Source organism: Prionailurus viverrinus, chromosome B4, assembly GCF_022837055.1.
Source record: "Prionailurus viverrinus isolate Anna chromosome B4, UM_Priviv_1.0, whole genome shotgun sequence".
Lineage (NCBI taxonomy): Eukaryota > Metazoa > Chordata > Mammalia > Carnivora > Felidae > Prionailurus > Prionailurus viverrinus.
Window position 1 is genome coordinate 60,577,465 of NC_062567.1, and position 15,617 is coordinate 60,593,081.

Consider the following 15,617-nt stretch of genomic DNA (forward strand, 5'->3'; position numbering starts at 1 on the left):
GTCTTCTACTTACAGACAATTCAAAACAAAACACAACTCAGAGCATATTACAATCCAAAGCATTACACAAAATATAAATACTAAACGAGTGGCACAGCAATAAGCTAGTTTTAGAAGTTGCAGAGGAAATTATGGTCTGTGATGAAATGGGTGGATATGGGGCAGGGCAGACTCAGGACGAAATGGTTTTGGATTGAAATACCATGAAGAAAAATGCAGAACTGGGCCCCAAGTGTCTCTCCTAGTTCTGCAGGCTTTCCCACCAACCTTCTCCTTCTATACAGTCTGCACTTAAATGCTGATGAATCAGAAACAAAGCAAGGATAGGCTAACAGAGGCAGGAAGGTATAACATGACATCAAAGATACGATCCCTACTGACACTATCAAAATAACATCTGGCCTCATTGTGAAGAGAAGGGGGTCACAAACAGGCCAACTCCCCTGTTCATACTAGTAGACTGCAAGTTCAGCTCTTGCTTTGTTCCTTCTAACCAACCCCTGGATTGCTATTCTTCTGGCCAATCAACATATAGTACCTCTACTCTGCAAAGCCTGGGACAGGTACTGACTTTAACTTTCCACTAGTGAGCAAGAGTCCTTTTCTTTTTGAGGTACTAACACATTCTTTTAGGCTTCAGTTTAACTCAACCAGTGTTTTCACTCTCCCTTTTATCTCTTCAGAATCCTGAATTCACACTTACTCCAAGCACCACTCAGATTTCCCACTGGATTTCAAAGATTCAAAACACATAGCTGCACTTTGAAGTCAATTCCAACCAGGGAAAACTTGAGAGAACTCCTACAGAAACTTTTACTTAAGTTGCTCTCAAACTTCAGGAAGCACAGAATCACCTAGCCAGCTAATTAAAACATAATTAGGCCCCACCCCAGAGTTTCTGATTCTCTAAATGTGAAGCCCCATAACTTCCATTTCCAACAAGTTCCCAGGTGATGTTGATTCCTTTACATTTTAAAGAGTACCCCCAAAACCAACCAGCTGTCACTCTTAATTCGTGAGAGGTCTATCATTATTTACAGGTGAGGAGGGAAAACATAAGGTAGATTTTGGGATCATTACAATTTCTAAATGTCAGTGGTAACGCTGGAACAAGATCAGGGCTAGTAAGAGCAGAGAAGATAAAAGAAAGTCTTACACATTTTAGCGTTTATAAGACATCCCTCCAAACACAAATTACTCGACGTGTCTTTTGTAAAGTAGTACCACCATGAAAATTGCCTGTTGTTCCCCCAGCACTCTCCCGGCAGCGTTTCCCAGCAGTCCAACAAAACTCTGCCAATCAGTGTCAAAAACAGTCCTACCAAGCCCACAGAAGCAGGCGCTGGGCAGGGTTTCCCACCGCAACACCTAAAAAGGGCTGGTCTGGAGTAAAGCCGAACTCAGATTTGAATTTTGAGTGAATTTTCCCACCCGTGTCCCTAAATCAGCGAACTTAGGGAAATCACACCCTGCAAACACTAGCAAAGCTTGCCAAAGCCTCTTTCTCCGGACCAAACGGGCTAAACAAACTGCACCGTGGAAGGAAAATGACACGAAAAGATGCAAAGGTGGCCAACAGGTGCGCGAGTTGTTCAGAAAAGATCCAGGGAGTGCCGCTAAACTGGACCCCGGGGCGGGGGGCGAGCCGGGCCGAGACCAGCGCCAGGGTCCGAAGCCCCCGTTGGGGTGGAGATCAGGGGCGCCGAGGAGGGAAAGCCGGGCGAGACCGCGGGGGGTGCCAGGGGGGCGCCGCAGGCCCGCTCCTCACCTGGTTGAGCTCATTCTCAGCTGCAATTCGCAGCTTCGGGTCGATGGTGCCCTTCAGCGCCTGGATGATTCGGTTGAGGTCCATCTCCCCGGGTGGGGGCTCCGCGGCCCCCGGACCAGTAGGCCAGACTGCAGCTTTAGTTTTTCTTTTGACCCACTCAGCCTCCTCCTCCGCGACCCCTGGACTACCTCACTCCCCACCCCCCGCCACCGTCGCCACCTGCAGCCACTTGCTGCGCCACTCTGACTCCGCGCCCCCTGTCCTCCCTTTCTACCCCCCACAACTCGCTCTCCATTCACCCTTTTACGACAGCCGGTGGGAGGCGGGAGAAGGGAGAAAAGGAAGCGGCGCTTCCTTTACGGCGGCCTCTTCCCCAGGGCGTGATTCTATGGCCGCCCCCAGAGGCGGCCTCCATGCTGCTGTACGAAAAAAACAGTAGTGGCTTCTCTCCGGGAGGGAAACGGCACTTACTGGCTCCGGCAGGCGGCCGCCATGCTGCCTTACGGAAAACAGTCTGCCGCTTCCCAGATGAGGAAACCAGCGGGCTCGGTGTCTCTTTACAGCTGCTTCCTAATTAAGCATATACAGATGGAATGGCACTTTTTCTTAGTACGAAAACTGGGCATCACAACTGAACCTGTTCCAGGGCAGACTTGTTGGGACCTTAAGATCATCTAGCCCACACGAGGACAGGGTTCCCTTGGTTTGTAGAAACCATCATTCATTCATTCATTCATTCACTCACTGAACATTTGTTAAACATGTTTTTGAACCAGAGTACTGAGATATTTAGGTACCACATTACAACAAGATGAATGAGATGCAGGTTATTATGAAGGAAATTACAATCTGATAGAAGAGACAGATGTACAAACATTTGAAGTAATTGGAAATAAAGAGATCTGAGAAACTATGTGCCTGAGGGTTTCTGAAAAATGTCCTACCTTCTCAGAAAAGTAGTAAAAGGCAAGAAGGGTTATACAATTTCCACCCACTGTGGCCATACTTGACCTGATAAATTCAATGGCATAGTGGGTGGCGATATGTCTCTAACCACTTCCAGTTTTGCCCTTCTTTAATCCGTTCTCCACACTGCCATCGGAGCATTTCTTAAAGATTAATACTGTCATGTCCCTTCCTTGATGATTTCCATCAATTTCAAGATAAAATATAAACTCCTTACCACTCCAGGGTCTTAGGAAACCTAGTGCCTTTCAACTGTTCCAACCCTCAAGACTCTTCTCAAATTCCCTACCTTGTCTCATAGAGCCCTGCAAAGATGAGCAAAGCCATCAGGCTCAACTCACTCAAACACAAATTAATCTCTGCTTACCCCTCTTCACATCCTTACCTCCAATACAAATCCAATCCTTTCCCATCAATTCTAGGAACTTGCTCCATAAGTTTCTCTCTTTTCTATAGATTTTTCATTAAAATAAACGTTTAGTATTAGTACATGCCTGCACTTGACAATTTTGTAAAACTTTTTCCTATATTTTCAATGCCTTTCTCTCCACGGATTCAACCTCAGCCTAAAAATATCTCCCCAGGTTAAAAGACAATCTTTCTCCAGTAATGCTCTCTAATTATTATTCATTCTTTTTCACTTTTCATTCCAAAGAATGGTCTTCACTTCTTGTCTCTACTTCCTTACTTTCCACTCATGCTTCAATCAGCCATCCCCAGGCTTCTGACCTCATTTCCCCCACTGAAACTGCCAAGCAAAAATCAACACTGATCCTTTAGATACCAAATGCAAGAGACATTTTCAGTTCTTTTCCTAAAACATCTCTTTCTTTGGTATCTGGCACTATATTACGTGCCCTTCTTCTTCGTTTTTATAGGTTTCCTTATTTTCTCTTAAAGAATATATTTGTAATGTTTTCATTACTGACTTGATCACCCAACTGTTAAACACTGGTGCTTCTCAGGACTCTGTCTTCAGCCCTCTTTGTCTTCAACCTATTCTGCTTTTGTCATTTCATCCACTTATATGCTTATATCCACAAAACTGCTCCTAACCAAAATCTCTTTTCTTAAACTAGATATTGCAAATACCTACCATGTTTCTACCCAGTTATGCCCAAATCCTTTAAGGCACATGTCTAAAACTGAACTCTGGTAGCACTGAAGATGGTTTGGAGTAGGGAGAGACTTGATGCAGTCATTTCAATAGCATAAGAAGAGAGAAAAGACTTTTAAAAAAATGCTGGCAAGGATGCAGAGAAACTGGATCACTCATATGTTGTTGGGGGCGGTTTAAAAGGACACCACCTCTCAGAAAACAGTGGTCAAACAAACTGGCACACCTATACCATGGAATACTACTGAGCAATAAAAAGGAATGATACATTTAACAACCAGGATGGACCTTCGGAGAAGTGAAAAAAGCCAATTCCAAAAGGTTACATACTATCTGATTCCATTTATATAACTTTTTAAATATAACATTCTTAAAATAACAAATTACAGAAAGAACAGATCAGTGGTTGTGAGGGCTTAAATGGGGCTGGGGACAAAAGGGAAGTGGACATTATTACAAAAGGGCAACATGAGGGATCCTTCTGGTGATGGATATGTTCTTATCTCTGCTGTACCAATCTCAATATCCTGGTTGTAATATTGTATCATCGTTTTGCAAGATGTTACCATGGAGGAAATTAAAGGGTACACAGGCTCCATCTGTATTATTTCTTATAACTGCATGAGAATCTACAATTATCTCAAATAAAAAATTTGACAAAATACATAATTAAAGAGAATTGATGCTCCCATTAAACCTCTGCAGACATTGGAAAGACTCAGTGAAGATAAATTACTAAAAAACAATGTTGTCAAATTAGCAGTGTCTAAGGCAACAGGAAAAAAAAAACATAAGTATCTATGATTCTGCTCTCAGATTTCTTTGCAAGTATTTTAAAATAGCTTTCCCTAAACTATAACTCATATTTAAGTTCTATATGGCTCATTGTTTATGAGTCCCTTTTTTGTATTACTTTACATGAGAGGATGTCTTTATTTCTTGATACACTCACATTATTTATGGTAGAATTTGAGCCAGCTATATTGTCTTGGACCATCATGGTTTGCATATGCCTCTCCTCTTTGTACCTGTTTCCTCATCTGCTTCCAAGAGCTGTTGTGAAGACTAAATGAAAGAGGCACGTTGCCCATGGTACATGCTCAGTATTAACTATCTTTGTATTCTATTTAAAAGAGAGGAGAGACCTTGTTCAACCTTTGTTGAAAGAGACATAGTGAGACCTAGTCTCACACTATGCATGGTACATAAAAAGTTATCGATAAATGGTTGAACGAATAAGTAAATGCATGTGAGAGAGGTAAGGGTTCTGAAACGGGATATCTACAATAGAAATTAAGAAAGTAAGACAGATATGAGACATTTCACAGGTTGAATCAACAGGAATTTGTGACTTACACAACATATAAAGTAACAATGGGAAGTCAAGAGTGATTCTGAAGTTTCAAGCTTTGATGACCTATGGAAGTCATTAACCAGGGAAAACAGGAGTATTAAGTTTTGGAGAGAAGATCAGTTTGCCTTTCAACATGTTGAACTAGAAGCACTTATGAGTTCTACAGCTAGAGGTTTCCAGTGACAACTGGAAATTCACATCTAGCTCTCCCTAAAGAGCTGGGTGAGGAGGTAGGAAACTATGGCAGGGATTAGAGGAAGGAATGCAGGGATGCTGTTAGAGAACTAGGAATCATCTGTCTATATAGGTTACTTGGCACAGAAACATGGACATTACCCAAGAAATACAGCATAGAGAATCACTGGCATGATTACAACTCAAATTACAGGAAGTAGTTTTTACTCCAAGCACTGCCACTGTAGCCTTTGAGATTTAATATGTTTAGTCCTCAAAATGGAATATCACACAGCTGTCCTCCCCATCTGCTGGTCTATGTTAGTAGACTTGAATCTAGTCCATACCATAAAGAGAAAATGGGAGTAAAAATTCAACACACAAAAATCCTGATCTGTAAGTTTAATAATACATCTTTTAAACCATGATAATCTGTAAGTGAATACCTCTACCCCAAAAGTATCTACAATGGCATGGTTCTACATCATAGCATCTGAAATATATGCAAGAGTATATACACACATTTTCTAAATATAAGACCCTTAGTATTTGGGTAATAAAAGTCAATGACAGTCTCCTTTAAAATGTCACATGTAACCAAAGGTCCTAAATGGACTTTTCTAAAAGAATGTGACAGACCTCTCAGTTTTAAAAATAAAAAATCAGGGGAGCTTGGCTCAGTAGGTTAAGCATCTGACTCTTGATTTCGGCTCAGGTCATGATCTCACAGTTTGTGAGATCAAGCCCCACATTGTCAGGCTTTGCACTGACAGCACAGAGAGCCTGCTTAGGATTCTCTCTCTCTCTCTCTCTCTCTCTCTCTCTCTCTGCCCCTCCTCCTGCTCGCTTGCTTTCTCTTTCTCTCTCAAAATAAATACACATAAAAAATAAATTTTAAAAATAAAAATAAGAAATCAGTGATAAATAAGCTAAAGCAATAAGGGATTAGGAAATTTCTGAAAGAAGCCAGAAACTTCCTTCTCCAAGAGACTGAAACAGTAGTGGTATGGGGAGGGATAAAGGCTAAAGATAGTAGTATTAACTAGAACTAAAGAAGAAATATTTAGTTTCAAATCAGGCATTTTTCTCAAAATGTCATTTCTTTATTTCCTCAGGCTTTCCACATTTCGCACTGGAAAAGGAGTCATCCTGTCTCAGCTTCAGAACCTACTGGAGTTACAACTTAGGACAGTCTCAACTGAGTCCAGTTTATCCGGTTCACAAAGTGTTTAATTAATTATAGCAAAACTGAGTAGTGCACCCAAAACGTGTGAGTTCAAAATGATGGGTAAAATATGGTAAAAGCAATAGCACCTGAGAACTGAAGACAAGGAAAAAATACTGTAGAAATTCTAGGCTGGGGCGCCTGGGTAGCTCAGCCAGCTAGGTGTCCAACTTCAGCTCAGGTCATGATCTCATAGTCTGTGAGTTCGAGCCCTGCGTCAGGCTCTGTGCTGACAGCTCAGAGCCTGGAGCCTGCTTTGGATTCTGTGTCTCCCTCTCTCTCTGCCCCTCTTCGCTTGCACTCTGCCTCTCTCTGCCCCTCTTCCGCTGGCACTCTGCCTCTCTCTCTCTCTCTCTCTCTCTCTCTCTCTCTCTCTCTCTCTCTGTCTCTCTCAGTCAAAAATAAATAAACATTTTGAGAAAAGAAAAAAGAAAATGCTAGGCTGAATTTGGACTTGAGAGAGCGAAGTCTGGCCCCAGCACTTCTGCTAGTGGCCTTAGAAAGTCAATCTCCAAAAGACTCAATCTTCTTATCCCAAAGCAGTGTCTACCTCACCAGGGCCACTGTGAGGATCCAATAATATCATACATGAGGGAAATGCAAATATTAGTGGAAAGCTTAATGATATAAAAACAAATCCTCAACTTCTATCCAAGACAAGGTGGTATAAGAACCATGAAACCTACCACTTTTTAACAGGGGCTTCTGGGTGGCTCAGTTGGTTAAGCATCCAACTCTTAATTTCTGCTCAGGTCATGACTTCATGGCTCATGGGTTCAAGTCCCCACTTCAGGTTCTGCATGCTAAGAGTGCGGAGCCTGCTTGGGATTCTCTTTCTTAGTCTCTCTCTGCCCCTCTCCCACTCACACCCTCTCAAACTTTAAAAAAAAATTTTAACAAGTGATATGTACATTTCAAACTCTACAGCAAGGTTCAGAATGAAAAGTAAAAGTCTTCTTCCCTCTTACAACCCCCTTTTCTTAGAGGCAACATTATTAAATTTCTTGTACATACTACCAGAAAAACTGATCCAAGTAATCATACATACATTCTTTTGGAAATGTTTACAGGAACAATATTGCACTCTATAACTTCCCTACTGGCGGGCATCTAGGTTGTTTCTCCAGATTTTGCTTTAATCGTTCATACTATACAGAATATCTATAGGCATGTTTCATGGCATAATTCCAAAACTATCTGTAAGATTCCAACAGTGGAATTTCTGGGTCAAAAGGTATATGCTTTCTTATCTTGAAAGCTATTGCCAAGTTACTCTCCCAAAATACCAATTTTATTCCCATCTATAGTGTGAGTGTCCATTTCCCCAAATGCTTGCCAAAATATGCCCTTCAAAACTTTATGTATGCTTATTTCTCTGTGTATGTTTGTACAAACTGCCTCTCCACACTGTTGCCCTTTTTGGGGGGCCATCTTTTTCTTGATTTCCTCTGATTGCAGGTGGTCATTTGTCTTTTGACATTATTTCCACCAAACAGAAGTTTTGGAGAATAAATTCTATGTGTAAAATTTGTTCATCTTTTATGGCTTCTGGGTTTTGTGTCCCATTTGGAAAGCTCTTCATTCTCCCACATTAGTGCCCCCATCCTCCGCTCCAAATCACACTACCATGAAGCCCAAAGTCAACTAGTCCCACCACTGTATTCAAAGCTTCCAATTAAATTTTTGGTGCCCCACTCTTAAATGTGAACAACCAATTATCACAAGGTTCTAAGCAAATATAACAACACAGATAAGAAACTAGAACCAACAGAAAAAGCGTAGGGAATAAACTACACAGGGAAGAAAACTTTATCCTTAGAGTTAGAAAATAATGCAATCGTGAAACAAGAACAGAATATATACATGTAAGGAACATCCAGATAAAAGAAGTGTACTTATAAATTTTAAATGTAGCAGAAATTTAAAACTCTGTGAACAGAAAGGAAGATAAAATCAAGGAAATCTCCCAGAAAGTGAAACTTGAGAGACAAAAGATGAGAAGATTAAAGAACTGGTCCAAGGAGGTCTAGCTTTTTTTTTTTTTAATGTTTATATATTTTTGACAGAGAGAGAGAGAGAGAGAGAGCGCGCGCGCGCGCATGAGTGGGGGAGGGGCAGAGAGAGAGGGAGACACAGAATCCAAAGCAAGCTCCAGGCTCTGAGCTGTCAGCACAGAGCCCAACACGTGGCTCGAACTCACAGACCACGAGATCATGATCTGAGCCGAAGTCAGACACTCAACTGACTGAGCCACCCAGGTGCCCCAAGGAGGTCTAACTTCTATAGTTAAGAGTTCCAGATGTAAAACAGGAAAAAAAAAAAAAAGTGTAACAGAATCAAAGAAATAATTCGAGATTCTCCTTTGACAATATTTATAATAGCCAAGATGCAGAAGCAATCTAAGTACCCACTGATAGAGTAACAGACATACAAGTGATGTGTATATATGCCATGGAATATTACTCAGCCATAAAAAGGATGAAATCTTGCCATTTGCAACAACATGGATGAACCTAGAAGGCACTATGCTAAGTGGCATAAGTCAAAGAAAGACAAATACCATATGATTGCAATTATATGTGGAATCTAAAAAACAAAATGAAAACAGAAACAGACCCATAAATACAGAGAACTGGTGGTTGCCTGAGGGGAGGGAGTGGGAGGATCAAAGAAATGAGTGAAAGAGAGTGGGAGATACTGGCTTCCAGTTACAAAATAAGTAAGTCATGAGATGAAAGGCACAGCATAGGGAATAGTCAATGGTATTTTAACAACATCGTATGGTGGCAGATGGCAGCTACGCTTGTGATGAGCACGGCATCATGCAAAAGAGTGATTTGCTCTCAGCAAATGAAATGGATGAAATTGATACACCTGATGTGTCTGAATATCAGAATGTCATTCATCTTTGTAGCCCCAGAGCCAGGTACAAATTACATAACCCACATACTTGAAAGATTAATCATTTATTTCAAAAAAAGAAGCCACTGAAATAAAATGAATAAAGAAATAATGTTTGGAAAATCTAGAATGAGTGAGCCTAAGGCCTCCTGGTATCGATAATGGGTTAACAGTTTATAATCTGACATTCAGCATCTTGCACTGATCACAACTGTGATATACCTATCAGTTGTCAACAGTTGCCCAAAAGCTGAAAAATGGGGACAAAGCTATTGGCTAATCATTAAAGTGGTGATTAAGAATAACCCTGAGATAAATTATCAAGTAGAGGACCTAGGGAGACAAATCTAAGGTTTTCATCAAAATGAAGTGTATGGCAGGGAAGCAGAGTGGAAATCCTATGGAAAAACTTTGTCTATATGCCAACAATTATTTCACTTCATAAAATACATAAACTATCATTCTTCCTATCACGAGAATCACAATAGAACATTAGCCATTAGAGCTAAGGAATTAAAATTTGCAATCAGGAAAGATTAAAGTATAAAAACACAGTATGTGATATCAAAGCAGTGTAAAAATACAGCAATTATGGAGTTGAGAAAGTTAAAACAATCAGGTGGTTGACAATTGGTACAGGAAGCAAATATGCAAATCTGCCAAAAAAAACATTTCCTGCTTTAAATACCTGAACTTATTCATTACACCATTATAGAGAAGATAACAGTAGCTCACAATTCTTGGGGGACAGTTCATTCACAAAAGACTAAAAAATTTAAAGTCAAAGAAGAAAACTCCAGGGAGAATTCAGTACATAGAAAAACTTTCTCAAAGTCCCTGGGTGGCTCAGTCAGTTGGGTGTCTGACTGGCTCAGGTCATGATCTCAGTTTGTGAGTTCGAGCCCTGCGTTGGGCTCTGTGCTGACAGCTCAGAGCCTGGAACCTGCTTTGGATTCTGTGTCTCCCTCTCTCTCTGTCCCTCCCCTGTTCACACTCTCTCTCACTCTCTCAATAAATAAACATTAAATTAAAAAAAAAAAAACTCTCTCTCCCACAGTAAGAGAGCTAAAAATCTATATATATTCAGGGACTACATGGTAACTATACGGAATGCTTTTCCTCTTCAGTTGTATCTACAAGAGTTTCCCAGTAAAATATAAGTTCTTTACATGAGGCCCACAAATAGGCTTTACATATCTTTCTATAAAGATATCTGGACTTTTATTAAAACCTTCCAGAAGAACGGTATCTTCCGAAAGTTATATTATTTCAGAATGAAAGATCTTTTCCATTCATTCTCAGAAGTCTAAGAATTGTCCATTTCTAATCCATTGTCTTTACACTTGGGGAAAATAGTATTCCATTTGGAATACTCTCTAAAACATGACTATCATCATAAGGGGATACCCTAATGAATCTCTTTGTCAGATACTTTCAAAAATATAAAAAAGGAGTTACTCACAATATTTTAAATAAATTAACAAAAATAGTCCTGATTGTGTGGAGAAAAGACTAAGCTTAAGATCCTAATGTGGTAGAAAACAAAATGGCTAAAAAAAGCTGATAAAGGCCTTGTTAAACTTGATCCACAACTCTTCTTAAACATCAAGTTTTCCAAAAAAACAAAAACAAAACACATCATTTTCCCCTTAGTCATTTAATAATATTTGTTTTTCCATATATTTCTTGGTTTGTATTCTGTATATAAGAGCCACTAATTTATTTAACTGGAATACTAACATCCCTAACCCACAAAATACCTACCATGAGTTTAAAAAATTCTGTTAATGACATTACATCCTCCATCTTGAGAACATTATACTAACATGGAGAGTTAAAATGGCCTAAGGGTTTAATTGATGAACCCACGCCCAGATAAAAAATATTGATTACAGGGGCCCCTGGGTGGCTCAGTCAGTTAAGTGTCTGACTCTTGATTTCAGCTTAGGTCATGATCTCACGGTTCATGATTTCGAGCCCCACACTGATAGTGTGGAGCCTAGGTGGGATTCTCTCTCTCCCTCTCTCTCTGCTCCTTCCTTACTCACACTGTCTCCCTCTCTCAAATAAATAAAATATATTGACTATAAGAGGGGCGCCTGGGTGGCTCAGTCGGTTAAGTGGCCGAATTCAGCTCAGGTCATGATCTTGTGGTCCGTTAGTTTGAGCCCCACATCGGGCTCTGTGCTGACAGCTCAGAGCCTGGAGCCTGCTTCGGATTCTGTGTCTCCCTCTCTCTCTGCCCCTCCCCCGCTTGTGCTCTGTCTCTCTCGCTCTCAAAAATAAACAAACATAAAAAATTATTTTTAATATATTGACTATAATAATTTAATGCTCTTATACCATCTCCTTGAGATTACTTACCACCTCAGAGTGAGAGGTGTTTAACAGAAAACTTTCAAAACAAGATCAAAACGAGAAATTTCTGCCTTAGCTAGTAACTTGCCTTGGTTGCAGGTTAACAATGCCCTTCTCCAACCCTTCCTATATTCCAGAATACAAAATGCTTACTTTTATTTTTTTTAATTTTTTTTAATGTTTATTATTTGAGAAAGAGGGGAGGGGCAGAGAGAGAGGGAGACACAGAATCGGAAGCAGGCTCAAGGCTCTGAGCTGCCAGCACAGAGCCCAACGCAGGGCTCGAACCCACAGACCGCAAGATCATAACCTGGGCTGAAGTCAGCAGCCTAACCGACTGAGCCACCCAGGGGCCCCTAAAAATGCTCACTTTTAAAAACTATGCTTTAGGGGCGCCTGGGTGGCTCAGTCAGTTGAGCGTCCAACTTTGGCTCAGGTCATGATCTCACAGCTCGTGAGTTCAAGCCCCGCATTGGGCTCTGTGCTGACAGCTGGGAGCCTGGAGCCTGCAGCCTGCTTGGGATTCTGTGTCTCCCTCTCTCTGCCCCTCCCCCGCTTGTGCTATCTCTGTTTCTCAAAAATGAATAAATGTAAAAAAAAAAAATTTTAAAAACACTATGCTTTAATAAAATTATTAAGCTCTTATTCATGAGAAACATAAATAAGCTTAAACTGTGAAGTGTGAGAATATATGCCTAAAATGGTTACTAAACTCTGTCAATGCCTGCTATACTAATACTACATCACACACACACACACACACACACACACACACACACACAATTCTGTAAGTATGTGGAATGAAAAAAAAATCATAGCACCTAACATTTATTAAATGCTTACGTGCCAGGCACTGTGTTAAGTCTTTTAGATATTCTTAGTTGAACTTCACGTTTGCCCTAGGAGGTCGTGGAAATGGTCTATTAAAAAAAAGAGAGAGAGAGAGAAAGAAAGAGAAGGTAGGGGGGATCTTAGAGGTAAAATAAGTTGCCCAAGATCAGTAACTAAGTGGCAAAATCAGGACTCAAACACAGCACTGCCTGACCAGAAATCTTTTAAACATTCTACCTACTCAAATTGAGAATCCACTAGAAGGTATAAGCTTCACTGATGTCAGACCAGTAGTATTAGCTATGTACCTATCTACTATTGTATCCTGTATTATTATACAAGTAGTAAGTACTTAAAAATAGCTAACAGATATAGCATGTCCTAATGCAAAATAGCTTCAAAAAGAAATGTTATTTAGCCAAAGGAAAACAGAGGATATCTTCTGATGAATGACAGGTATAACATCAGAGAAAACTCTAAAAAGAGCTATTATATATAGTCTTACTTTAAAATAATAGTATGAACCATGAATTAACACCCATCCAAAAGTTATCAGTGATGCATAGCAAAAAATTCAATACTTTACCCCTTAACTAAATGTTTAATCAAATAAGAACACTGAAGGTGCATGTAACTTTTTTATTGAGGCACAACAAGGCATTTTAACTTGCCTGAACTTGAGGCAGTCAGTTTAGTAAGCTGAACGTTAATACAGTTAAGGATTAAGTGCAAACAATATACATTCACAGCTTGACTAGCGAGGCTACATCACAATTTATAAAGTGCCAGATTAGTGCTAATTGTCATTCAGCTTGAAATTTTTCACCTTGGGGAGGAAAACAAAAAAAGTAAGGACCTCCACCTTCCTCTAGGAAAGAAAACATTTTCCTAAACCAGTCACAAGGGCAAAGACTACTTCTCCTTTAACCCTACTAATTAGAACACCATTCTTTTACTGTCAATTCTGTACTGACTTTCAATCTTGATAAAGAAGATAGCCTGAAAATGTAGAATATTTCCAACTACTTCCATAAATTGCTCCCCTGTGCAAACGTAACCATATCTGGTCTCCCTGGAAGAGCTGAAGAATTGCATGATTGCTAGCAGTTTCATGGTCTGGAGCACCATCATTGGCATAGGCAGATACCAAGACCTCTTCATTCTTCATGAGGTTGACATATAGTGGCACATTCACTGCCAGCTTTAGCATGTGAAAAATGAAAACATAAGTGCCATTCACCGGGCAATTAAATCTACCAAGCTGAAGATCAAAAGTTTCTCCCAAGTTGTTTAGAAGAAGATCAAACACGATAGGTTGGTCTAAAGTTCCAGGGGCGAGATTAGAGGTTCTGGCTGCTGAGAAGGCAACGCGCATCTGCTGAGGCAGGGGATAGACGTGTACTGGCAGTATGGTGGCTGCTGGATTTGTCACGGGCACATCCACAGGGGTCATGCTACGGGAGTCTCCTTGTCCAGAGTCACCACTGTTAAACGTTTCGTTGTCTCTTTCTGGGCTGCTCACCTGAGAAGAATCACTCCACCCTGCTGTTTTATTAGCAACAGTGAGTTTCTCATAATGAAGCAGTTAGCTTTGAACACAATATTTAACATTAGTCGGCTACTGAAATACAGATAAAAATACATTTTATAGTAAATTCTAAAACAAAAACAACAAAGTATAGCTACAGTATACTTTTCTAAAGTTTTCTAGCAATAGGCTTTCATATTACTATTAAGCCAAAAAGGACCTAGATGATCTTGTCTAGTGGGCCTCATTGTTATTTTAAGATTTTTTTTTTTTAAGAAAATAAGCCTCCAGGAAATGCTAAATTACTAGTTAAAGATTAGCAAAGTCTGAAACCCAGGTTTGAACACTCTTTTTACTTCTTTTATCTTTCTTCTGTAATTCTCACTCAGTTCTTCATTCCTCAGTGATAAATCTACTCAAACTATCTAATGTACAAGGACTCAAGAAAACTGAGATTACATAAAAGAACCAACTTTTAGAACTACTCGCCACTCAAAGATACTCTGTTATGATACTAAGCCCCATGATGAATGCCTGTTCTTCATTTCCAAGTTAATGTGATATCATGAAATCTTAATGTTTTAAGTACTACACAAAAACATAGCTCAGATAGAAGGCCAAGGCAGTGTGAATACTGATTGCTTTCTTAAAAGGAAAAGATTGTTTTTCTGTGATAAAGTTAGTTAATCTTCAGTAATTCTTGATTTTCTCAGTTACACTGAATCTTTTCCACTAAAGGTCCTATTAAACCTTCACATTTTAAAAAGTATTATAATATCTTCTGAAATTTCAAGTCATGGTGTCTTAATTGCTTTTTCCTATCTTTCAATGTAGTGACACTAGAGTATCTAGAAATGCCCATTATTACAAGAAACATCATCCTGAATCATCACATGAAACTATTTGAAGTATGCAAGATGAATACATATCAAAGGCTGAATTATGCTGTGGTGTCAATCAAACTGAAAAAGCACACACATACACTTTTAATTTAAATGGACAACTGGTCTCCACAGCCATTCCAGTAGTCTAGTATTTCCCTCAGGTCTTCAGTACTACATTTATGCAAAATGAAAACTTTAAAAGCTAAATGGTGAAAACAATGTACTCTGGGGAGAACTTCACAGAAGACAAAGAAAGATCTAGAGGTATGTTCTGTGTAACCCAGTTAATCATCCTTACCTCTTGAATTTGTCCGAGGACCACCAGATGTCCCTCCTCGCTTGTAACACTGCTGGAAATTATCCTGAAATGAACACGTAATATTTAACCTTGGCACCAAAAATGCAAGATGATAGTCCTTTCCCAGTGTTATTGGCTGGTAAATTTGTAAGATTAAAGTCCTCTCAGCCTTTTCTCTACCCTTCCCCAGCAGCCACAGAGGCTCAGATATTT

At 39.9% G+C, this 15,617-nt stretch overlaps 2 protein-coding genes across 8 annotated transcripts in view; both read right to left on the minus strand.

Moving 5' to 3' along the window:
* IPO8 (importin 8) overlaps positions 1-1,973 on the minus strand; it is an 86,194-nt gene extending 84,221 nt beyond the window's left edge. Inside the window, exon 1 of the mRNA XM_047867450.1 lies at positions 1,769-1,973. Within this exon, the coding sequence (XP_047723406.1) occupies positions 1,769-1,852 (84 nt within the window). The 5' untranslated portion in view covers positions 1,853-1,973. The remainder of the gene's footprint in view (positions 1-1,768) is intronic.
* Positions 1,974-13,319: 11,346 nt separating this feature from the next.
* CAPRIN2 (caprin family member 2) overlaps positions 13,320-15,617 on the minus strand; it is a 45,650-nt gene continuing 43,352 nt past the window's right edge. For 5 of the 7 annotated variants that reach the window (XM_047866903.1, XM_047866902.1, XM_047866901.1 and 2 more), the window contains 2 exons: positions 15,405-15,468; positions 13,320-14,239 (listed from right to left, as the gene is read on the minus strand). In XM_047866903.1, the coding sequence (XP_047722859.1) occupies positions 13,671-14,239; positions 15,405-15,468 (633 nt within the window). In that variant the 3' untranslated portion in view covers positions 13,320-13,670. Of the gene's footprint in view, positions 14,284-15,404; positions 15,469-15,617 lie in introns of all 7 variants that reach the window. The other 2 variants (XM_047866905.1, XM_047866904.1) reach the window with 1 other exon arrangement.